The following is a 23868-nucleotide window of genomic DNA, read 5'->3' as shown; positions in this document are numbered from 1 at the left end:
ACAGTCCCACAGGACCCTGGGGAGCGCCCTGTGCTGTGTGCCTGGCAGTGGGCCCAGGAGCCGTGGGTCGGGTCCTCGGACACTAAGCATAGGGAACTTCCCGCAGGAGGGGCTCAGGGGACCACTGCCTTTCAAAGTTGGCCGTGGCTTCCCAGCAGGGGCTTGTGCTGGAGGGTGACCGCCCCCGTTTCCCATCCCTGGTGAGCCCCCGTGCCTGGCTGTGAGTCGGTCACCAGGCTGAGCGGGTCCCCTGTGGGCTGGAACGGAGGTGTGCCTGGTGCGAGAGGACCCTGGCTCTGGCAGCTGAGGCCCGGCCTGCATCTGGGACCAGCTCTGTGAGGTCAAGATGGCAACATGCCCGAGAGGAGACCCCAGGCTGCGGCCGGGGCACCCAGCAGTGGCTAGGAAGTGGAGAAGAACATCGGTCACTGGGAGAAGGCAAAAGAGGCACCTGAGACCCAGTTCGTAGGACACACCCCCCCCCCAGGACAGCACAGTTAAAGGCCAGAGTCCTGGGTGACCCAGATGCTGCGCCCACAGGCCGGGGTGAGCTCTAGGCAGCCTGTGCAGGGCAGAGGCCAGCGTGCACAGAGAGCAGAGTAAGCCCAGCGCAGGTCAGGTGAGGGTCCCTTTTCGCGGATGTGAGGCTCTCCACGGCGCAGGCGGAGCGACCCCACCCCAGGGGCCCGAGTGCACCTCAGAGCCCCCTTCGCCCCCGGAAGACAAAGTTGGGGGAATTGTGTCCTCTTTCGCCCACTGGCGATGGGAGGTGTGCAGGCGAGAGCACGGGGACGGGACCTCTTCGCTCCAGGTCGTGCCCCATGCCCCACCCCCCCGTCCCATGTCCACCTCCTGTGTCGTGTTGTCCCCGGGACTGGACTCCGTGAAACATCAGGAAGGGCCCGGTGCAGGGGTGCCGGGGAGGGGGCAGCCCTCCCTGGGACCCTCTCGTCTCCCATCCTCAGGCCTGCCCCTCCCCCAGAGAGCCCAGACCCCGACACCCCCGCCCCCACTTCGTGAGAGCCCCAGGCGTGAGTCACCCCCCACCTCGGGCCAGTGTGCGTGGAGAAGCAGGCTCTCCGCCAGCCCCCTCCCCACCCGCTCGAGGCCACCTTGCCCTCAGAAGCCCACGGCGATGAGGTTACAGCCCCAGCGAGGGGCGATCCCCTGGCCTGGTCAGCCCTGCTGTGGTCAGCAGGGTGGGGAAGGGGCATCCACAGCGAAGGGGCACCTTCGAATAGAAATCCCATCAGTGTTCAGCCATGGGCAACAGGGCCGGTTCAAAGAATACATTCAATTAAAAATTGGTTTTTCAGTGTGATCTCAGTCATAATGAACCACCGCGAGACCCCGTCCAGCTCCTCGGACAGTGCGGCCCCCACGCCCTGGCCCAGCCCTCCCGGCTCCCTGGCCTCCACTCCCTTCGTGGGGGAGATGACAGAGTCAGGGGGCCGGGGAGGGGCTCACCCTTCACCACATTTGGGAATAACTACAAAAGAGGTGCACGGGGGGACTTTGTTCAGTGAAGGCATCACCGTGGCAAATCTGTCTTTATTTGTGGCACGAGGTTGTGTGTTCCGTGCGGCTCGTTAAAACCTGCAGTATTTAATCCCCCTTGATGCAGACAGTATCTCAAAGCATCGTAAGGTGAAGAACCCTACCGTTTTCCCTCCCGCTCTCCCCACGGACTCAAAGACACCAGGGCAAGAGCCTGGGCCCCAGGGCCCCCCCCTTTCTTAGGGGCTCCCTTCTGGCTGGTCCCTGCGATCCTCCTTCTTCCTCTGAGGTCAGGTAGGGGGAGACAGAGCCGGTTCTCCAAAGCTCCCTGGGGCATCTGGGCCGCGGGATTGTTAATAAACATGCTCATTTTCTGCAGCTCGGCTCAGAGTTTGGGGCCCTCAGGTGACACAGCACTGTGCTGTCCACTTACCTGCATTAACACAACCTGCCCAGGCTCTGTTCCCTTACCTGTCTTACAACAAGGAAACAGAAGCCAGGAGCGGCGAGGGACCCTCAGCTACACAGGACTGCTGGACACAGGGGCATGACTGTATTTTCTATACGTTTATCAAATATTTATACGTAAATATGTATTTTATATTTGCATATATTTGGACCTCAGAATGCCCAGCCCTCCTGTTTGTTCTTCCTTCCTGACCCCCACCTCCTGGTTTGCTGTGTGACCTCAGGCCCCATACTCACCATCTCTGAGTGTCTGTAAAAAGAAACCCAACCCTGGCTGCTTGTGATGTGATTGCGAGTTCAGAATCAGAGGCTCCGGGAGACACCCTTTTGGCCCCCCAGGCAGGTCCCTTGCCTGTGCTCCAGCCTGCGGCCTCCTTGGCTCTGCTCTCCAGGTGACTCCTGGGGGCAGACGGGGCTCCCAGCTGGCCCCAGCTTTCTGCCCTTAAGCCTTCGACGGCCCTGACTCCAGCTTCCCTGGCTTGCGTGGGTTTTTCGTTTTGTTACGATTCTCGTTACACCAGTGGAAGATGCGTCTAATTCTCCTTACGGGTCACTAAAGAACAGAGTGTCTGTCCCCTCCCAAGCCTACCCAGCCCCCCAGTGGTCGCTGTTCTGGGGACTCACAGTCTCATCCTGTCTTGCCAGGCCCCTGTGTTTGTCTGCATTCACGGCTGATTTGAGCCACCCTGCCGGGCCCTGGGGTCCCCCACACCCCGAGTTCAGAGCTGCGTCCCAGCTGGTTGCAGCCGGGCACCAGGAAATGTCCAGGGCCTGACTCACTCCAGAACCCTTCCTTCACTGCGTTGGTCCCTCCCTCTGTCCTCCTGGCCCTCAGCATGGTTGCAGCTCCCACTACCCAGGAGGTGGGGGGTCCTGGGGTCCTGTATCACTCAGCTAAAGGCCCTCAGCATTGCCTAGAAGGACCCATGGCCAGCCGCCCCCAGCCCCACTCAGCATGGTGTCTGTCTGTGGTTCCCCAAGACCCCTGCCTCGGGTAGGCCTTGGGCGGGAAAAGAATTCTGGGTCAGGGCAGTGTGGGAGACAGCAGGTTCTACGCAATTAAACACATCAGTTAAACTCCTCTCTTTCCCACTGGGGCCTCCTCTAGAACATTCCAGAAGCCTAAAGTTCCATAGCACACGACCTAGAAAGTGCTGGTCCAGGGAAAATGGCGTGGGCCGGGGTGGGCTGGTGTCTGCTGCACCGTGCAGCACCTCTGGGAGCTGTGGGACCTCAGCCCTGCCTCTTTGAGCCTCAGTTTCCCCATCTGCAAAAATGAGGATGGTAATATTCCCAGGGCCGTTGTGAGCTTTACAGCTAAAGTAGGTGAACGTGGACCACCGATGGTGCACACGGGCATCTGGAAACAGACGCGTGGCTGGCACCCGGCTGGCGGGTAGGCTCCACGCTGGCTGTGGGGGTTCCTGGGGAAGCCGCGGGAGGGGCTTGACATGGCTTTGCTTGGGCTTCACCCTCCAGGGCCGGCGCCTGGGGCTCAGAGAGGTGGGATGAGACTGGCCCTGGGCACAGAGACGGGAGGCCCTGCCGTGCGTAACCCAGATGACGCCCCAGCCCGTTTCCTCGTCTGAGAAATAGAGACGTGCCTCTCGGGGGTGGTGAGGAACCTACTAAGATAACGGGCGGGAAGGTTCTGGTAGGCGGATGACCTGTGTGTGGCCATCAGAGCCGGGTGGCCAGCGCCGTCCTCGAGGATGCCAGGACCCTCCAGGACAGAGAAGCCTGGCGGGGCACGGAACTTGGAGAGCGTGCCGGGGACCCTGGCAGAGCTGCGCTCGAGCCTGCCCTGTCCCTTGCCAGCAGGGGGACCGTGGCACTTTATTCGGCTTCCTTATCAGTATCGCGGGGATAGTGACACCCACTTTGTGCAGCTGGAATGAGGAGTCGGTAAGACATCCTCGCCAGACACGGGCGGTGTGACTTCCCCCCCGGGCATGTCTCTGCAGCGCTCCGTCCCGCCCCAGCCACAGCCTCTCCAGGCTGGCACGTGGTCCCGGGGGGTCCCCTCTGCGCCTGTGGGAACGTCTGCTTCTCTCAGCTGGTGGTCAGGACCAGGTCCTGGTCCTAAAGAACTGCCCTGTCCTGTCCCACCCGTAGAGGAGTCGGAAGGACGGGCTGTCCCCCCTCCCTGGCTGTTCGCCCCCCTCCCTGGCTGTGGCACAGTGGCCCCTGACTGCCCAGCCTCGTGGGTGTGGAGTCCGGCGTCCTCGTCAGCAGCAGAAGATAAATGTTTTTAATTCAAAGAGCTTTTCATGAGCCAATGAAAGGGAGTAAATCATCCTTCTGGGCCCCGAAGCCCAGAGCTAGTGCCTGGTCACAGTGGGGTAGGCAGCCAGGCAGGGCCACTTGGACAAACGGTGGACCCGGGGACGTGGTCCTCCGGTGCGCCGGGCACCCCAGCTGGCTCTTCTCCCGTGGCGGGGCGGGAGGGGTCGTCCTGACACCTGCTCGCTAGGGTTTGGGTGCGCGTGCAGTGTGCGTGGGAGACGTGAACGTGGACGTGTGTGTGAGCGGTGAGGTGCGTGTGCCGTGTGCGTGCGCCACCCAGGTGTGTGACACACTCACACGGGGTGCTCAGGTGCACGCGTGTGCAGGCGCCGCCGCCCGTGGGAGCGCGAACCGCCGGGTGCCCGCGTGGCTGTGCCCGCGGCAGCGGGGGGGTGCGGGGCTGTGCCCCCAGCCGCGTGTGCGAGCACGCATGTGCACGCGGCTTCTGGAGAAGAAATGTTTAAAGATGGAGTTGTCAGCCCCGAGTTGACAGGCGCAATCAGCAAAGTGCAGCGTCGGCAGGAACGGCCGCGCTCCCTCAATTACCCGGGAGGAAACGGCCCCTCTTGTGCTGAGGAGGCAGAGTGTGGCTGGAATAAAGCAAGTGAAGCAGACCCAAAAACTTCATTAATTAAAGAAACTCATTAATGAGGGACATTTAATCAGCCGAAGATTGGATCCAGGCTTGCCTCTTCCATGAGCCAGGCGCCAAACGGGAAGAGAAGCCGGCCTGCCTCCTCCGCCCGCCCGCGCCCTCCCCTGCGCGCCCCGGGGCCGGTCCGGGCGCCAGCAGCAAGGAGGGGAGGTGCCGAGGAGGCCTGGGTGGCGGGACCGCTTCTGGGGACAGCCTGCGCCCGGGCAGGTGGACCGGGGACCGCGACGCATGTGTGTGGGTGGGTGGGTGGGTGCTGTATGCACGGTCCCCTGGACGCATGTTCACGCCACGGGGGTGGCATTCGGGGGTCAGAGGCGCTGACCTGAGGGTGGTCTTGCCCCCGCCTGGGGACGTCTTCGGTTGTCACTACTGGGCAGCACCTTGGTCGGGGGGTGGGGGGGGAGCGCAGGGATGCTGTTAAACATTCTGGGGCACCCAGGACGGCCCCACAGCAGAGGGCACCAGCAGTGCCGGGGCTGAGAAGCCGTGCTCCCGGCTGTGCGGGAGATGTGCCTGGGAAGTAGGGGTGCGTGCAGCTGCGGGCATGGGTACGGTGCGTGCACGAGGGAGAGTGGGCGCGGCCGTGGATGGGTCTCCGTGCCCTGACCGCCGGCACGCGGAACAGGGCACGTGGCACCTCTGGGGACGTGAGGGGACGGAGGGGCAGTGTTCGGAGGCCTGGGGCTGGGCATACAGGGCCCAGGCCGCTCAAGGCCATCCCAGGGCCCCTGGGAAAGTCCCTGAGTTGAAGTGTATGTAGAGAATCGTGCCCTGGGGGTCAGGGCTATGGGGAGAATGGCCCTGGCCTGGGGCAGCTGTGTCCCGGGAAGCACCTGACTCACAGGGCACCACTCTCGGGTGACAGCACTGTGGGCGCTGTCCCCGCAGGTTCCCCACGTCCAGCTGCCCGGTGAACAGAGCTTGAGCAAGAAAGGCAGAGACCTGGGACACGTTGAGCTGCGCTGGGCGGCCCTGTCAAGGGGCTGTGGGCAGAACAGGTGCTCAGAGGTGCAAACAGGTGAAGGGGAGATGCTGCCCCCGAGGGCCTGGACGGTGGACCACGATGTGCCACCCACGCACCCACAGCCTCAGGGAGTCAGGGCCCTGGAGGCCTCCGGTCCTCCTCTGGATGTGCCAAGGGTCCCCACCTCGCCATCTACAGGGTCAGGTGGGGTCACGCCCACGTAATTCTCAGAAGAGGACACTCAGAGTCCCTCCTGAATCTGGTGGAATCCCTGCTGCCTCCTCGGGCTCTGCCCCCTTTTCCTCAAGGGTGGCCTGGGACTCACGAGCAAGCCCCCCACCCTATGCTCTTCCCTGGGCACCTGTTCTAGACCTACTCTGTTCTGGCAGAGCTGGTGCCCGCCCACAGCCGCTGGCAAGCAAGTGGCTGCCCAGACCCAGGGGGTGGGAGTGCCCCCTCCCCAGCTCCGGGTCACCAGGACCCAGACCTCGCGTCTCTAGGGGAAACAGTGCCTCCAGCAGAGCACAGGACTCGTCCAGGGTCCGCTCCGCCGTGTGCTGGCCTGGAAACTCCTCCCTGGTTTGCAGAGCATCAGCCCAGGCCAGCAGACCCCAGCTGGGGACCAGCAGGCCCAGCAGGTCGGGCTCAAGCTCGGTCAGGGCACCGACAGAGACTGAGGGTCCCTTCTGTGGGACGTGTGGGGTTTGTGATCCGCAGTGGCGATTCTCCTGGGTCACGGATTCTGAGTTGGCAGGGCAGGAGGGTGAGAATCTGCATTCGTAACTGCTCCAGGCCACGCGACGCTGCTGGTCTGCTGATGTTACTTCCAGGACCTCCCTGTGTCCAGCCGTAAAGAGCCACATAACCTGTCGTGTGTGGCCACACGTGACCAGGCACGAGCCCCCATGGGTTCTGTCCCCACCACATCCCCCCTCCCGGAGACACTGCACCGACCCCCAACTCCCACACGTCGCCATGGAAGAAGGGTCACCATGCGAATTACCCCAACCGCGGATGAACCACAATCCTCAAACCAGACCCCCGGCGTGTGTTTGACTGCGGGGCGTATTATGTAATCTTTGTTGCCAGGAAATTTACCTTCCTAATTACATTTTGCCAATTTTCATTTGAGTCTGCCTTCCCCGAGCTCACAGAAGCTAGGAGAAGGGCACGTGGGAGGGTGAGGGGGGTGTCTAGGACCCGAGGCCACTGGGCACAGACCCTGGGCTACACCCAAGGAAGGGTCTTGCCCACCACCCCCTCCCAGCCACCCACCCACCCTCCATCCACACCCCAACTGCCCACCTCATGTCTGGGCCACCGTGCTTAATATCCTGTTCCACTTGCTAGATGAAGACCACGGGCCATTAATAATGCTAATATCGCTTAATGAATATGCAGGGAACAGGCACAGGGATGCCGCTGTGGATGCAGAGGGCTGTCCCTAGGGACGCAGAGCCAGATGCCCCGCACTGTCAAGGGGAGTGGCCCAGGACACTTGTTAATGTGTTCTCGGTGGGGGGGCGGGGGGGGGTTGTCGGTGGTCCTCCTTCTGGGGGTCACCTTGTCAACTGTCCTATAGGTTTGTCTTCACGAGGCCCCGGCAGGGAGCTTTGGCCCAGACAGTGTTCTCTCCACCCCACTGAGTAGGAGCCTGGTGTCCGCTGAGAGTGGAGATCACGGGGTTAGGCTTGGAAGGCTTCCCAGAGGAGGTGTTTGAACGCTTGGAGGACAGGGGTGTAGGGTGCTCACCCACTCTTCTCACCAGTGAAAGGGGGAGGAACAGCGGACACAGCACCTTCTTGGGGCCTGCACACCACCTTCTAGTAGCTGTTTTTGTCCCTACACCTGTACAGTCTGAAGAGGGTCCCTGTGCCCAGAAGGCTTTGCTCTCCCAGTGCCTGGTGGGGGCGGAAGGGGGAGGCTCCGCGAAGGTGACGGACGGTACCCCCAGTTCTGCCGCCAGCAGCCCTGGCATGCCTGGCGATCTGGCCTCACGCACGGTCTCCTGTAGACCGAGAGACCCCCCACCTGTCCCCACGGGGGAGCACCCGGCGCCTGTAGATGGTTCTTTGTGGCGCATGCCCACACACGTACACACACAAAGCTGCGGGTTCAGAGCACAGCAGAGCCCCGGGGGCGTGCGTGAAGTCGGGTAAGGACCGCTGCTCGCTGGGGGCAGTCTCTCAGCTCCCTGGCCGACACCCGCGGCAGTGCTCGGGCCCCCACTGCCTGCCCTCCCGCAGAGACCCCACCTGGGCTTGGTGCCCGAGGCAGACCCCAGCCTGGGCGGTCCCTGCCCAGCCCAGCAGCCCCGAGGTCTGCACAGACCCAGGAGTTGGGACCGGTGGGTGGTGTTTCCTTCTGACTTGATGGACAATCCGGGGTGAACCTGCTTCCCAGCAACCCCCCCCCCTCCACCCACCTCTCGCTCTCTGCTTTCCAAGCCCCATCAGCCAGACGTCTCCTCACTGATTTCCCCAGGCAGGAGGGGAGCTTGGTGGAGGTGTAGCTGAGGGGAGAAGGGATTTACGGAGCCACATTATTTATGATTTGTATGCAGTGGGCTTGGAGGGAATTACGGCTTAATCGCGCAAAAATCCGTCCCCTCGCCTGGGGCTTTTCCGCCGAGCGGGTTGGGGCTGAGTCTGGGCTGAGTGGCTGCGGGCTCTGGCCGCGGGGCCGGCTCCGTTCCAGGGGGTGGAGGTGTGGCACCTCTTGGCCCCATCGGGGGTCCATCAGGACCAGAAGTTCTCAGTTTCTTGTTCTTGGAACCCCTGAGCATCTGGGGAGGCACTAGGACCCCTTGTCACAAGATGGTCTTACACGCCTGAAGCACACGGGTTTACAAGGAAAACTCTTCATTGAAATACACTTAGCAAAAGAGAGAAAACCGTGACGCCCTATCCGAGGCCTCTTTTCTGCCACGTCAAATAAGCAGGCCCAGGGCCGGGTGTGCTCGCCACCCTAGCCGCTGGAGTTGGGGTGAGCACAGGGATCACCCGGGAAGGACCTGCGGTTTCTGCCGGTGGCGGCCAGGTTCTCGGGCGGTGCTCACGGCCTGGGCCTGCAGCCCCATTTGTGGGCGGGGCCGTGCCCGCGGCTCAGCGGGGAGACGGGAGGCTGGTGGGGTACTTTTCTGTCCACGAGAGCAGGTGCCCCGGACAGCACGCGGGGCGCGCCCGGCACACTCACGGGGCACACGGAGCTTGCACTGAGCGCACACACACGGCAAGGGGCACGCGGGGCACCCTCGGAGCTGCTTTGCACACGCCAGGCTGGCCCGGCCGCATCCTGCTCCGGCACCGCGTTCGCTCTGGCCGGCACCACCAGCTTTCATGGCGAATGCGCAGAAATTGGGCCATGGCAGGGAGACGAGAACAAACGTCTCCAGGCCTCCCAGCCTCGGAGGCAGGGTGCCCGGGATGCCGCGGGGGGTGGGGGGCACCGGCACTCGTGCTGAGGGCTCATCGGGAATCCAGGCTGGGCCCCCACGTAAGCCTCATGTGTTCTGTGTGGTTGGGGGTAGGGCTCCTCACTCAGACCTCGCAGGTTACGGGGTGACCTGGCCCCATCGCCCACCTGCAGCCTCCAAAGCGCCAATGAGGCAGAGGCTTGAGGCCCTACTGGGAAATGAGAGGCTGTGGACACAGGACGAGGAGACACAAATGGGGGGGGCGGGGGACCCGTGATTCTGGTGGAGTGGAGGGCAGGTGGAGGGGCCAGCAGGAACGCAGCGAGGCCCGCGCCGAGTCGCCCAGGGGCGTAGCCGGACTCCAGGTTGTAAACTTGCCAGTGCGTCAGGGTCCTGCCCATCTGGGGGGGCTCTGCCTGCCTTTCCCCCAAAGTGTCTCCCGGTCCCGGGGTGGGAGCAGACACACGGAGCGCCCTGCGTGTTCTGGGGCATCGGGGCGGCCTGGGCACCAGACTCCTCGCGGAGAAGGAAGGAGGAAAGGAGGAGAGGCCGCCGAGAGCCAGCCTAACGGTCCCTGAATGCGATGACGTGGAGTATGATGCGCCATCCGACAGCCCTAATTGATAAAAGACACGAAAGCAGCTGCCAGGGCACAGACGGGTTGGATGGAGCGGTGGGGGGAGCGGTCGCTCAGGTGGATTCGTGCCCCCAGCCTCCCACCCAGCAAGCAGCGCTGCCCCCCCCTTCTCCCTGGCCCGCCGACCCCTGGTCTCCCAGCAGCCCCTGCCCCAGCCCTGCACAGAGCCCCGTCACACATAGCACCGTGTCCCTGGCCCTCCCACACCTCCTCTTGCTCAGACCAGGGAGGTGAATCGGGAGCCCGACCGGGGCGGCCCCCTCTCCCGCCCCAGGGTCTCTGGAGTCGTCCCCGCAAGCCCCGCGTTCAGACGCTTCTTGCTGGTAGTTTTACGCCACGGAAACCGTAGACGCCACAGAGCAGGGCTCCCCCCCCCACCACACGCACCCACCACGGAGCCAGTTGCTAAGACCGAGGTGGGGACGGGAGGGCCCGGGGCTGAGCCCTCTGAGCACCAGAGGGAAGCGTCCAGCCCAGAGGTGGGCTCTCAGGACGGGCTCAGGAAACCCTGGCCGGCGGCTCGGTTAGAATGGTGTCTGGGAAGCAGGCTCAGCGAGCGGCAGAACAGGCCTCCTGAGTCTTGGGACGGGGAACGAGCACCACGGGCCTCCGACCCTCTTCCAGGCAGTGGGTGGAGGGCACACCCTCTTCTGCTCCTATTCAGACAACAGTCCGTGCCGGTCTGGCAGCATCCAGTGGCTCTGAGTCAGCTGGGCCTGGGCCCGGATCCCAGCTCTGCAACGTGCTGGCTGTGTGCACGCGGGCAGGCAACTTCTGGAGGAGGCCAGCTCACAGGTCGTCTGACCGTCACACGAAACGGCACGTTGTTACTCCTAAGCCCAGTGCCGGGCTCTCGAAAACCCTCAACCAGTGGCTGTCACTCCCACAATCCCCCGCGTTACTGAGCATTTACCAAGCACTTGCTGTGTGCCTGAACTGTGTCAGGGGCTCACTTCTCGTGAAGAGCTCTGGCCCTCAGGGTTCTCCTGGTCTGGAGCTCCACACCCTCCCCCCAACCCCTACCGCAGAGATTCTAGAACGTTCTAGAATACTAGAACGTTCTAGAATAGAATTCTAGAATGCTAAGGCATCACCCTGCCCATCCGGGTTGCCTGTTCTGTGATAGCAGCCCAGCTGTGCCCTGAGGCGTGCCCCAGCATGACCTGCTTAGACAATCCTCACCCCGAAGTCTCTGGCCTTAAGGTGCTCACCAGCAAGGACTCCCCACCACTGCCTCCCACCGCACACCTCTGGAATAACATCTTGAACTTGGGGAGGGAGGCATGAGCGTGTCCAGGAGCGAAGCCTCTGCTGTGAATCTGCTGGATGGGGTGCAAGGGGGCCCAGTGGGGTCTCGGCAGGAGATGGGGGCTGGCCCTGCCCCCCAGGGCTCCCAGGCTCACCCTCTCACTGCTAGGACCCAGCTTTCCCGGGGTGCCTGGGCTGGCTGGAGTGCCTCTGTTCCCGCCTGGCAAGGATGCTCTCCTGCCAGTGCCTGAGCCCCAAAAGTTGGGGTCAGAAGCCCGTGAGCCATGAAGATGGCCTGTTTTGGGGTAAGGATGCAACTGAGTCAGAGGGCAAGAACCTGCGAGAGAGAAAGCCATGTGCTGTGGCTGTCCACCCCGTTGGCCCCCGTGCCAGTGACCCCGGCTGAATCCTGGAGCAGCCTCTTGTTTCTCCCTGGGATCGCTGTTGGGACTGTTTATTTCCATTTCTGTGCCCCCCGCCGTGTGCGTGGGGAGCCCCTCTGTGAGTCACCAGCCGCCTCCGGGCCAGGCCCCTGCTCTCAGTTGGTGGCCCAGGATGGGAAGGTTAACCTGAGCCAACCGCCATGGAGACGCTAATTGGCTGCCCCTGAAAATCACATCATGCATTTCAAATTTAGCTAATGCCCAGGGGGCCTCCACAGGGGTGTCTGCTCCCTGAGACGGCCCGTGCTCACTGGTGCGCCCCAGGCACCCAGAACCTGGCAGCCGGTGGGTCCTCGTGCGTATCCGGCAGTGGTGTTCCTGCTCTCCATAGCTCACCCTCCCGCCCCGTCTGCATTCACCACCTCCCCGCTGCCGACTTCCTCCTCAGCCGAGCGGGTAGAACATCCTCCAGGGTCCCTTTCTGAGATCCCGGTTGTCCCTGGAGGCAGGGCCGGGCTCCACCATCCTTGGAAATATCCAGAAAAGCAGATACTCCTGCCCAGCGCTCTTTGAATCACAGCAGGACCTCTCTGCCAGAACCAAGCATCATGGTGGCAGGAATGCTAAAAGAGTCCTGACGCGGGGGCTTGCCGGGACAAGAGTCAGTGGGCACCCGTCCCCTTGACGTCATCCTGCACCCGGCTTCGTCCCCGTGCCTTCCCATACTTTCGTCGTCTTTTTCCCCAAAACTTCACTTTCCGGTGATTGGCACATTAAGAAAACAGGAAGGTCCCCTCCGAGAAGACAACGAAATGTGTTAGTGATTTTCCTCTATGCCCCGAGGGACGCTCTTCTCCACCCCTTTCCTGTCTGTCACCCACCCTGAGCGTCCGCATGCTTTCCCACGGTTCATGGCGTTGTCCCGAGTGGTCCCCTTGCTCCGTGACACTCCCTCCCGTGGCCCCCATACCAGACCCCCCTGCACCTGGGAAAGGGAAGGTGCTGTAGCCGTGGCGACAGTCCAGGACGCCGGCCTGGGTTCAGGCACGGCTCCTCGCCTGCCTTCTCTCACCCATAAGACAGGAGCAACCACAGCACGTTCCTGGACGTGCACCGGGAGCAACAGTGGCAGGTGTAGCCGTGTGGATTCTCCGCTCCTTGGAGCGTCAGCCACGGGAGCGTGAGTCCGTGGACTGCAGGGGTGCAGGCCCCGAGGCTGAGCCGGGTGCTGGGTGGAAGTTTCCAGAAGGCAGGTTTCAGCTCAGTGCGTGGAGGAGCTTTCTGGCAGAGCTGTTCCAAGACCAAAGGAGCCTTCGCGTTGGTAGCGAGCAGAACCCAGTGGGGGCGCCTGGCAGGGAGGCGGAGACGGGAGGGTCCCAGTTTGCCCGGCGGGCAGGTTGGGTGTCACCCGCGGTCGGGGATGGGGCCACCGCCTCATGTGTGCGTGCCTGGGTTGGGGGCCGGGGGACGGGGGACACAGGGCCATCCCACCTCCAGGCTGGGAGGTCAGAGCCGTGAGGTCCCCTGGCTCAGTTGTCACTGAAGGCCCCTGAGACTTGGGTGCTACTTCCTGCCTCCTGGAGGCCAGCCCAAGCCTGACTTTTCTCCTCTCTCGGGAGCTGGGGGACGGGCCAGGAGTGCTCACAAAGGGCTCTCTGGACAGGTGTCCTCTGGAAACCAGCCCTCCTATTTTCCTGGCCCTGGGAATCATCCCATGCTGTGTGCCTCTGGATGAGCAGGCTATGGCCGGGGCTTGGGAAGTTGACGTCTGTCTGCCCCGTTGTGGTTCCAGCCACATGTGCAGAGACATCTCCAAGACCCGGTCCCCTGCCCACTTCCCCGCTGGCCTCTGCCACGTCCACCTCCACACTGCGAGTGCCCCAGACCTCCTGCTCGCTCGTCACGTGGCCTGTGGCCGCAGGGTCCCCTCTATGAAACGTAGCTTGTGACCCCCAACTCTTAGGTCACCAGGAAGTCACTGAGTTTGCAGGGCCCCAAGGGCAGGCCCTGCTCACCACCGGGATGTGCCCTGGTGCCAGGCAGGCAGTGGAGCTCAGCAGACGCTGGTGACTTGGGGACATATGGGTGTGCGTGGCACGGCTGTGAGGGTGGGGGTCCGACACCTGACGGGCAGGGGGCCGTGGTACAGAGTGGGGTGGGCACGCTACGCCCTAATAGTTTGGTCCACGCCAGGGCCATTCTGCCATTCTGCCTCGCCCCCTCCTCCGCCCTGTCTGGGAGCCAGCTTTGCCCAGGGGTGGAGAAATGGCTCATTGCCCAGCCTGTGCCGCCAGTCTCCCGGCCGCAGCCTGGCCTGCGGGCCCGGGGCCTGCGGCGCCCTCCTTCCTGGGGTGAGGAGTCCAAGAGGCAATTAGCCTGATTGTCCTGGAGGGACTGTGAGCGGAGGAGCCAGAGGGACTGCAGAGAGAAGGTCTGGGGGGCGGGGGGGGGCGCCATTGGCTGCCACTGACCCCTTCCCCTTCCCCCAACGACCCTGCTCCCCAAGCATCCCACCAGTCCATCCGTTCACACGCACGGGGACCTTCACCCCAGCAGGACGGGAACGCACCGGCCGGGGGACCTGGGAATTCAGGCTGGGACAGAGGATGCTTTGGGCCAGTGGGATGGGCAGAGATACCTGGGGGGACCTTAGCTCTAGATCCTAAAGATGAAGGTTCCTCCCTGCCAGCCCCTGCCTCCAGGCAGACAGGACGCCGTCCTCTTCCACAGACCAAGAGGTAAGGCTGAGCCTGGTGTCACTTAGCAGCTGAGGATCCTGGTGCCACGGGCAGCCCCTTGGGGAGCAGGGGCCAAGACCAGGCAGCTCAGCGGCGAGGCGTCCTCGAGAGGACCCACCTCCCTGTAGAGACGCCCGCCTGGTCCTTCAGCAGAGCACGTCATCAGGATCCAGGAGGGAGTAGCTGGTTCCCTCCCTCGCCATGGGGAAATTCCACGTGAGACTGTTGCCAGCAGTGTCGGGAGGGTGGACAGAGGGGGAGTGTCGGGGAGCACGCAGGACCCCAGCGCTGACGGTGACCGAGCCGCCGCCACCTCGGGACGGGGTGAGGAGGGAGCAGCCAGTGGACCCGAGGAGGGGGGAGGGTCACCCTCCAGAGGAGGTCCAGGCCCCCTTGGCCCAGGTCACAGCCAGCCCGAGACAGCCTCCCGGGGAGGGAGCCAGGGACTAAATACCCTGGACGCGCTCTCCTCTGGGCGGACACCAGAGGGCACAGGTGCAGCCCACGCTTGTCACCTCTCGGGCGAGGGGAGAGCCAGGCTGGCTGGACAGATGGCGGACCCAAGGTGAAGTCACTCACAGAGCCCCGGCCCCACCCTCAAGGCCAGCCACACGGGACATCTGCTCCCCTCGGCTCCCCTTTGCCAGATGCAGGAACATCGATCTTTCTGGAACTTCTCACCTTCCATCCAGCCTCTGGTAGTGTCTTCTGGGCATGGCTGGCTCCTGCTGGGCCAGAAGCTCCTCGCGGACACAGCCTGCGCCTCGTTCCCGTTCAAACGCAGGCTCGGAGGAGGGGCTCCGTAAAGCTGCTCGGGCCGCACTTAACTCTGGCTTTGCAGACAGTCGTGCTCGGTACCGCTTCTCTGCCGGGACGTGGGCCCCAGGGTCTTAACAGCCAGCTCTCCGGGGACAGACCCAGCCCTGAAGGGTGGCACTTGCCAGTTCGTGGGGTGTGGATGCTCCCACCCTGGCCGATCTCACGCTGCCAAGGTGAGGTCACCAAACGTGGAGTTGGAAAACGATGTTCCGGGTCAGCACTCGTGTACTCGTGAGCCGGCAGCAGCTGGAAGGGGCGGGTTCCAGCCCAGCACCGGGCAGGCCACCACCCTCCGCCTGCAGACTCGCCTCGGGCCGTCCCCCCCTCGCATCTGGAGTGAGCACACGTGCAGCGGAGGGTGTGGGACGGGAGGACTCTGTGTGCTCACCTGCTCCGGAACCCCCGGCAGGTGCCCTGGTCTCTGCCTCCGTGCCTCCACTCCCTCTCTGTAAACGTGGCGATCGAAATACCCGCCCCGCAGAATTGAGAACGTGAGATGCGGAGCACGGCCCAGGCTGTCCGCCCCCCACTTTCCCACGGAGCCCGGCCCCCAGGCTTGTTATGGGGACTCCGTGCAGTGGCACTGGGGACACACTTAGCTCTGTTGGTGACCGCTGTCACGACACGTTCGCTCGTCCGCGAGGTGCGCCTCTGTCACAGTCCTACTGTGTGTCCTCACGCTCTGGGTGCAGGAGATGATTCGGCAACAGGTGAGGTCTGCCTGGAGACGACGTCCTGGGGCGGGAGGCAGACCGTACATGATGGCCACGTCAGGACTCTGAGACAGAGAAGGGCAAAGCCAGGTCAGGGGATGCAGAGTGCAAAGCGGGGGCTTCCCTGAGAACATGACCCTGAAGGAGGGGAGACCTCCCATGGGGTGTGCGGTGAACGGTGTCCCTGCGGAAGGAACAGCCAGTGCAAATTCCTCGAGGCCAGAACTGGATGTTTAAGGGACAGCAGGGACCCTTGTGATCAGCAGAGAACAAGCGAGGACAGTGAAGCAGGACGTGAGGACCCAAGATTAGGGGGTCCAGGTCAGGCAGGGCCAACAGGCCACGTCGGAACTCTGGATTTTACTCGGAGAGGACGGACTGTAGGGGTGGGGGCAGAAGCAGGGAGACGGGAACGTCGTGGGGGCCGGACCCAGGTGGGAGCAGTGAGTTGGTCAAGGTGGTTGGGTTCTGGGCACGTGTTGAAGGTGCAGCCGACAGGACTTCCTGCTTGATCGTTTGCAGTGGACAGAAAGGTGTCACCCCAGGTGTAGGGCTGAGCCCTGGCCTGTGGGCAGGGGTGTTTCCTGAGATGCGGAAGACCTCAAGAGGGGCAGTTTGATGGGGACCATGGGGAGGGGGAGGTCAAGCTCGACTCGTGCGTATGAGGCGTGCAGACCGCGGAATTTTGGGGGAGAGCCCGGGATGGAGATAGAACTTGGGGTTGGCCCACATACAGCTGCTATTTTAAAGTTGAGACTGAGAACCTTGAGGCAGTGAAGATAGCCACAGAAGAGAGGGTCCAAGGACTGGGCTTTGGGGACCTCTAGCATCTACAGGTTGGGGAGAGGGGAGGAGACAGTAATGCAGATGTAGAAGGAACTTCCAACGAAGCCAGGGAACGAACAGAGTGTGGCTTGACCAGACCGAGAGAGGACAGTGTCTCTGGAGAGAGGAGCGGTCAGCACCTCCAGTGCTGCCGAGGGATGAGGCCCAGCGAGGCTTTCAGCATGGCAGACGTGGGAACCTTGACGAAGGTGGTTTCGGGAAACGGTGCCGGGAAAGCCAGTTGGGAGTGGGGCTGAGAAAGTGTGGGAGTAAAGGGACTGGGGGCCAGAGGTCCAGGCGGCTCACTCAAGAGACTCTGCGGGGAAGCAGTGAATCCGGGGTGTAGGCTGACGAGGCTGCGGGGTCCAGGGGGTTCTCCCATTCCGGTCACGGGAGGGATTGCAGTGGGTCACCAGAACCGTGAGCACGTGTTGGTGAGAAGGGCTGGGCTCTAGGATAGGAGGCAGGCAGGCCAACAGGTGAGTGTGGACGTTTATCGCCAAGAGCGAGGGTAGCGGAGAAGGGAGGGTTGAGGAGGGTAAGTTAACTGGTCCCCCAGAGCTGAGCGACAGCTGAGTGGCCATGCCAGGCCTGCTTCTATCAGGGGTCAGTGAACTTAAGTGAATCGTTCAGGGTGATCTTCTGTTTTTCTCCCGCGGTGTGGGCCATGGAGTACAGTGGGCAGAGCTGGATCTTACTGGTTTTATCAGGCTAATGTGATGACACGAGAGAGGAAAAGGGAGTGGGATAATAACTGTCCAGCTACTCATCCATTCACCTGTCCACCCATCCATCCATCCATCTGTCCATCCATCCATCCATCTTTCCACCCATCCATTCATCTGTCCATCTGTCTTTCCACCCATCCATTCATACATCCATCCAGTCATCCATCCGTTTGTCCATCCATCCATCTGTCTGTCCATCCATCCATCTGTCCGTCCATCCATCCATCCAGCTTTCCACCCATCCATTCATACATCCATCCAGTCATCCATCCGTTTGTCCATCCATCCATCTGTCCGTCCATCCATCCATCTGTCCGTCCATCCATCCATCCAGCTTTCCACCCATCCATTCATACATCCATCCAGTCATCCATCCGTTTGTCCATCCATCCATCTGTCCGTCCATCCATCCATCTGTCCGTCCATCCATCCATCCAGCTTTCCACCCATCCATTCATACATCCATCCAGTCATCCATCTGTCTGTCCATCCATCTGTCCATCTATCCATCCATCTTTCCACCCATCCATTCATACATCCATCCAGTCATCCACCCGTCTGTCCATCATCCATCTGTCCGTCCATCTGTCCGTCCATCCATCTTTCCACCCATCCATTCATCCATTGATCCATCCATCCATCTTTCCACCCATCCTTTTATCCACCCATCCTATCCTCTGTCCATCCATCCATCTTTCCATCCTTCTATCCACTCATCCATCTATTCACCTATCCATCCGCCCATTCATCTACCTATTTGTCCATTGGTCCGTCCATTCATCCCTCCATCCACCTATCCATCCATCCACCCGCCCACCCATCCGATGTGCATTGAGACTCTTCCGAGTGCGGTGAAGTGCTGTGCTGAGTGCAGGGACGCGGGAGCAGAGAATGAGTGAGTTGCCCTCGTGCTCTGGGAATTTCCAGTCCCCTGGGGAGCCAGACATGTTCACAGGCTGCTCTGAAATGCCGCCGGCTGAGACGAGCCCCCAGCCCAGCAGGAGGACTCTGCTCGGCTCATGCCTCAGAGCCAAGCCTCTCCTTGACTCTGGCCCCAGCAGACCAAGAAAGAAGGACGAAAAAGAACGTGGTGACACTGGCCATGCTGCCCTCTTTGGGTCAGGCATTTACGAGCCCCGAGGGTGCACCTGGTACCCCCTGCTTTCCCATCAAGTCCGGCCCGAGGGCCCTCAGCCTGAACTGTACATCAGCACCTCCTGGGCCAGTTTGGATGTAAATTGACTCAGACGCCCTGGGGAGGGGTCCAGGCGTGGGGTGTGCAGCCAGGGTGAGAGCCACTCGCTTGACCGCAACCACCTCCAGCGCGGGTGTGGGGGAGACACAAGGCAGGGCTGGTGAGGATCTCCCCAAGACCCCCCGAGTCACAGTCGCCAGCCTTTATGCTGCACTTCCTCTGTCCGGGCGCCGTGACGACCTCTTGCAGATTGAGGGAACTTGTCAAAGAGGATGGATGGTCCCCCAGGGCCACCCAGGGGCTAAGAGGGAGCCCTGCCTGTGTAGCCCAGGCTCTGAACTCTGTCACTCAGCTGTAAAACCTCACCCCCCGCAGAGACACCCCCGCGAAGGGCCACAGTTGTGCGTGGAGGGGCAGAGGCATAGGTTTGAGGGCCGGGCAGCCTGCGCTGCCTTCCCAGCTCCTGCCATGGCAGCCTGACCCGTCACTTAGCCCTTGTGCCTCAGTTTTATCGGCTGGGAAATGGGGAGCGCTGTTCGCCTTGTGGGTTGGAGGGGGATTAAGTGAGTTAATGTCTGCAAAGCAGAGAGCACCATGTTCTCAGACGTGCTGATTTATTGTCCTGTGCTAAATGGCCCAAATGCCACCTCCTGCCCACCCAGACGCCTCCGGACCCCGGCACTCAGTAACCACAAACATGCTGCCTGGTGTCCCGCCTTTGTGTCCAGCCCGGGGAGCCACTGCAGTGTGGGGCGGGGACGGGGCAGGGGTGGGGGGGAACGACGGGGCGTCTGCTGTCACTCAGTCCCGAGGGGACCCAGGGAAGAGGGCGGTGGGGAGAGGTGGGGGTGGGGTGAGAAGGCACGCAGGGGAGAAGAGCCCCTCCTTCCCGGGCCTTGGAGGAGGTAGGGAAGCGGGGACACCGGGAAGATGTTAGTGAAGGTTCTGATCAAATATTTATCAGTTAATTGATCTCTGGAGGCTTCTGACAGTGCCCTCCCCTTACCCTGGCCATCTCCTCTTCCTCCTGCCCCCTCCCGCTCCCCTCACCCCTTGTCCTGACCTCCAACCCTCCCTGGCCTCCTCCAACCCTCCACCTCCCCTCACCTGACCCTTCCCCACCCTGAGCCCACCCCCTCCCCCGCCAGCACATCTGCTCACAGCAGGTAGCGGGACCTCACGGGCTACTTTGGAGCGGTGAGGGGGGATGTCCAGCGAAGGGCGTGCACTCACAAGTGTACGTGTGTGCATGCACACGCGTGTTCCCCTCCTGCTCTCTGGAACTCCGGCACTGCCCGGGCTTCAGTCTCTGCAGACAGAGGTGGGACCCGGCAGCTTTGCACAGGAGGAGGACAGGACTTTCGGCTCCTCACCATCGGGGCCATCGGCGCTCAGCAGGGTCACCCCAGGAGTTAGGGGTAGTGGGCGCTGAGAAGGGAGGCTGGCACTGGGTGGGGGGGGTGCTGGCAGAGAGTGGGCCCCCAGCCCCCCACTAGCAGGGAGGTGGGCAGGTGGACGGGGCCCCGGCCGGAAGACAGAACACCCAGCCCGGGGCGTTCGCGCGTTCGTCAACACCCTCCTGAGGCCAGGGCACCTCACGCTCTGGGTAATTGTCCGAATTTACCCCCGCTCCGGATTGCAGTCTGAACGGGCCGGCCTGCCCATCCCGCCTGACTCTCCGCCACGGGCCCTGGGCCTGGCGCCCCCACAGTTATGGGTGAATGAGTATAACCGATGAAGGACGGGGCAGAGGAGCACCTATCTCATACAGGGGGAGGGGTGGACAAGGAAACAAGCCTCGAAACCCGCCACGGTCGGTCGGCGTGACAGGGGCAACATGGGAGTGCACGGGGCTCCTCCCCAGGGAGACATCAGGAAAGTACCGTAAGTCTGTGCAGGGGTCCTTCCGCGCCGGGGGGCGGGATTCTCAGAGATGGCATTCTCTCCCCTGGGGACACCCTCAGAAGGCCAGAGAGTGTCTCGCCTGCTCAGAGGGGCTGCTGAAAGCCCGCCCTCCCCACCACCTCCCCTCTGACAGCCTGAGGACCCCAGTCCCTTCTCTGGGCCCCTTCCTCCCAGGGCCACATCAGGGGCTCCCACAGGTGCCCAGGTTGCAGTGGGAGGTCTGGGGTGAGGGCGAGACCTTGCACTGCTGATAAGATCCCAGGTGATGCTGCTGGGTCCAGGCTCCCCATTTGAAGACCCCTCTGCTCTGCCGGGATCCTGCCCAGGGCCTGGGGCAGCAGCCCTGCAAGGGTGGGGTGGGGTCTTCTGGAGATGTGCTCAGGGGTTGTCATCGAGACAGAGCCAGAACCTTCCGTGCCCCACAGACCACACCTCACCATCAGGGCCATCAGGGGGGCCGTGTGGTGCGGACTCCGAGTTCTGTGGGATCAACTCTGATCACCTTCTGGGCAGAGGTTCTTCTTCACCTCCTTTACCAATGGGAAAATCAAGGCTGAAAGCCTTCCTCGGGGAGGAGGGTGTGGGTGTGGCGCTAAGGATAACGAGAGAGAGTTCTGTGTCTTGTCTGGATCAGTGGGATGGCGTCACGAAAGGTCACCGCTGGCTGATGCTGGGTACAGGGTGCACGACGTCACGTGGGGTCCTTTCCTACGGTTTCCTGTGACTTTAGTGGCCTCAGGTCTGACAACGACAAGTGTGTGCATGAGTGGTCTCGAGCCCTAAGCTCCCCAGACACCTGCCGCCCCGGCAGTCCCCTCTAATGGCTCAGATCTGGAGCCCCGTGTCGGGGAGTCCACCACCCAGGGGGCCTGGGCAATGCAGAGGGGCCACGGGAGCTTCTGGAACCCGCCCCCCTCCGCCCCGTTCAGCCCGTGAACTCTCACAAGGAAGGTGGGCAGGGACGGGGCCCGCCAACGGTCTAACCAGCCACTCTCTTTCCCCCCACAGGGCAATCAGGACGCCACGGCTCCGCCTGAAGCGATGGCCCAGCCCTACCCCCCCGCCCAGTACCCCCCTCCGCCACAGAACGGCATCCCCGCCGAGTACGCGCCACCCCCTCCGCACCCCACGCAGGAGTACTCGGGCCAGACCCCGGTCCCCCCGGAGCACGGCATGACCCTGTACACACCAGCACAGACCCACCCCGAGCAGCCGGGCCCCGAGGCCAGCACGCAGCCCATCGCTGGGGCCCAGACTGTGCCGGTAAGGGGGCCCCTGGAGCCCGGAGCCTCGGCGGGGGGGGGCACGCCCACCCAGAGGGGAGGCTCGGCAGGGCCGTGCGGGCCAGCAGGTCAGGGGCCGGGAGGGGCCTCGTGCTGGGGAGCCAGGTCCTTGCCCCCCGGGGAAGGGGCTTTCAGCCTCGGACACCGAGGGTCTCTGTCACACCAAGGCCAGGCACCTTGGGTGGGCAGTGACCCCGCAGCCGGTCAAGGCCCGGGCCCGGGTGTCTGTGCAGGCAGGGACGGGGCGGCGGGAGAGGAGGCCTGGGGCCCCTCGCGTGTCTCGGGTTGCGGGCACGGCGATCGTTTCTAATCGCTCGTAATCTACCCGCCCGGCTGCCCTCCAATCAGAGAGCCTTGATTATGTGGTCGTAATGCGGCTCCGAGGAGAAAGTGCTGAGCCGGCCGCTTCTCAGACATTCCCTGACAGCGAAGGATTGTGGCCGGGAGCGAGCGGCCGGCCTGGGGGGGTGGGCGTCCCACGAGGGCAGCCCCCTCCCGGGGACCAGCCTGAATGAACCCCGCCTGCTCCAGCCCTTCCCCGGCCCTCCCAAGTGCCTCCTCCAGGCGCCCGCCCCTGCCCGCCCCAGGGCGTTGGGGGCATCCGGCTGTCCCTGCTGGCTCCCTCCCAGTGCTGGCTGGCAGGGGTTGGGCAGGAGGCCAGCACGCCCTGTGCCGCCCGGGAGGGGCCCCGCCCTGGCAGCGTCCCGATGGGCGCCCCTGCCCTGCGCTCCCTCAGCCCTCCCCCTGCTCCAGCCTGGCTGCCGGGGGTGAGGGGGCACCGTGTGGATCCAGATACTACCCACCTTCCCTGTGTGGGCGCACCTGCCCGCTGGGCTGGCCCCGACCCTCGTCTGGGGCCCAGCCGCTGCCCCTCCTCCCCGTGCGGACTGCCACCAGCCTGAGTCAACTTGACCACTCCCTGCGTCCCCACGTCCCATGGGCGCCACCCCCCCCCCCCAGGGTTCCTACAGAGGGAAAAGGCGACACCCGCGGGTCCTGGAACCCGGAGCTGACACGTACTTCTGGGGCCGCTCTGTCTGCTTCTGCTTCCTGAAACCTACGAGGGGGTGTGCTCACACCAGAGCCAGAGAGAGGGGCCTTTCTGTGCACTGTCAGTGCTGGCAGATGGGCCCGTTCTGATGGGAAAGCATGTGTCCGGCCAAACCTCCCGCGACGTGACCTCCTCGTGAGCAGACACTGAGGCCCGGGAATTTGCCCTGGGAGCAAGTACAAGAGACAGGATGGCCAGACGGGCAGATGCCTCGGAGTGGGGGGCCAACCACACAAACCTGCACGGCAGACACCAGCCAGGGGGCCTGCTTGACATCCTGCATCACCAGATGAGGCCTAACGGGGGAAAGCATGAAGTCTTCCTTCACTGGGCAGACGGTTGTGGGGGGCACGCACTGAGCCAGCATTGGGGGCACACGGAAGAAATGACCACCCTGCCCCGCGGTGGCCACCGGCTCCCACCAGTCAAGGACGTAAAAGTCAACAGGGGGCCAGTCATGGGACAGAGTATGGGTCGTGGAAGGGGCTCAGGAGTCCCAGAAAGGATTCGTGCCGAGAGGTGAGCATCTCACTTCCCAGGCCGAGAGCCTCCCAAGGAGAGCTCCCGGGCCTGGTGAATGGGGAGCCTTGACCTTCCTTCGGTCGGCTCGGGTCTCTCCAAGTCCCTGCAAGGGGGTCAGGGTCCGTAGGTCTTCCGTCCAGGGATACGGAGGAGGAGCGACCGGGACTCATCATGCCCCGGGGCCACCTGAGCCCTGCAGAGGACCTGAAGACACCCAGGCAAAGAGCTGGGCCACCGCTGGAGGCCAGGAGCACTCAGCCCCTGGAGTGTCTCCACAGGCAGAGGCTGCCCACCTTGGGAGGAGAGGAGATCTTACTCTGAGATTCCGCTAGCCACCTTCTTCTTTCCAGAGAAGCTGCCCAGAGCTCCCAGCTGAAGCCTGAACACCTCTGTGCTGGGTCACACATCCCATCCTTGTGGGCGGGGTCCTCCGCTCACCACAGCCTCCTCTCTGTCCTCCCCAGCCAGCAGGTGCCACGCTAGCAGGAGCTGTGGCCTTCGGTCCCCTGCGTGCTTCGCTCCTGGAGCTTTAAGCA

General features: G+C 63.0%; 1 protein-coding gene and 1 long non-coding RNA gene across 10 annotated transcripts in view; one reads left to right on the top strand and one right to left on the bottom strand.

Moving 5' to 3' along the window:
• Positions 1-23868, top strand: part of RBFOX3 (RNA binding fox-1 homolog 3) — a 448365-nt gene that overhangs the window by 405270 nt on the left and 19227 nt on the right. For all 9 annotated transcript variants that reach the window (XM_023244204.2, XM_019818344.3, XM_023244208.2 and 6 more), the window contains one exon: positions 21485-21739. In XM_023244204.2, the coding sequence (XP_023099972.1) occupies positions 21485-21739 (255 nt within the window). The remainder of the gene's footprint in view (positions 1-21484; positions 21740-23868) is intronic.
• The window catches only part of LOC109494493, a 32928-nt gene continuing 17774 nt past the window's right edge, over positions 8715-23868 (bottom strand). The window contains exons 3-8 of the long non-coding RNA XR_002738136.2: positions 22780-23859; positions 19805-21217; positions 16955-17099; positions 15706-15888; positions 14973-15556; positions 8715-12901 (exon numbers count right to left, since the gene is read on the bottom strand). This is a non-coding gene — a long non-coding RNA (uncharacterized LOC109494493). The remainder of the gene's footprint in view (positions 12902-14972; positions 15557-15705; positions 15889-16954; positions 17100-19804; positions 21218-22779; positions 23860-23868) is intronic.

This window comes from Felis catus, chromosome E1, assembly GCF_018350175.1.
Source record: "Felis catus isolate Fca126 chromosome E1, F.catus_Fca126_mat1.0, whole genome shotgun sequence".
In the NCBI taxonomy this organism is placed as follows: domain Eukaryota; kingdom Metazoa; phylum Chordata; class Mammalia; order Carnivora; family Felidae; genus Felis; species Felis catus.
The sequence above is the reverse complement of the archived record's forward strand: the minus strand, read 5'-3'. Positions and strand labels throughout refer to the sequence as shown.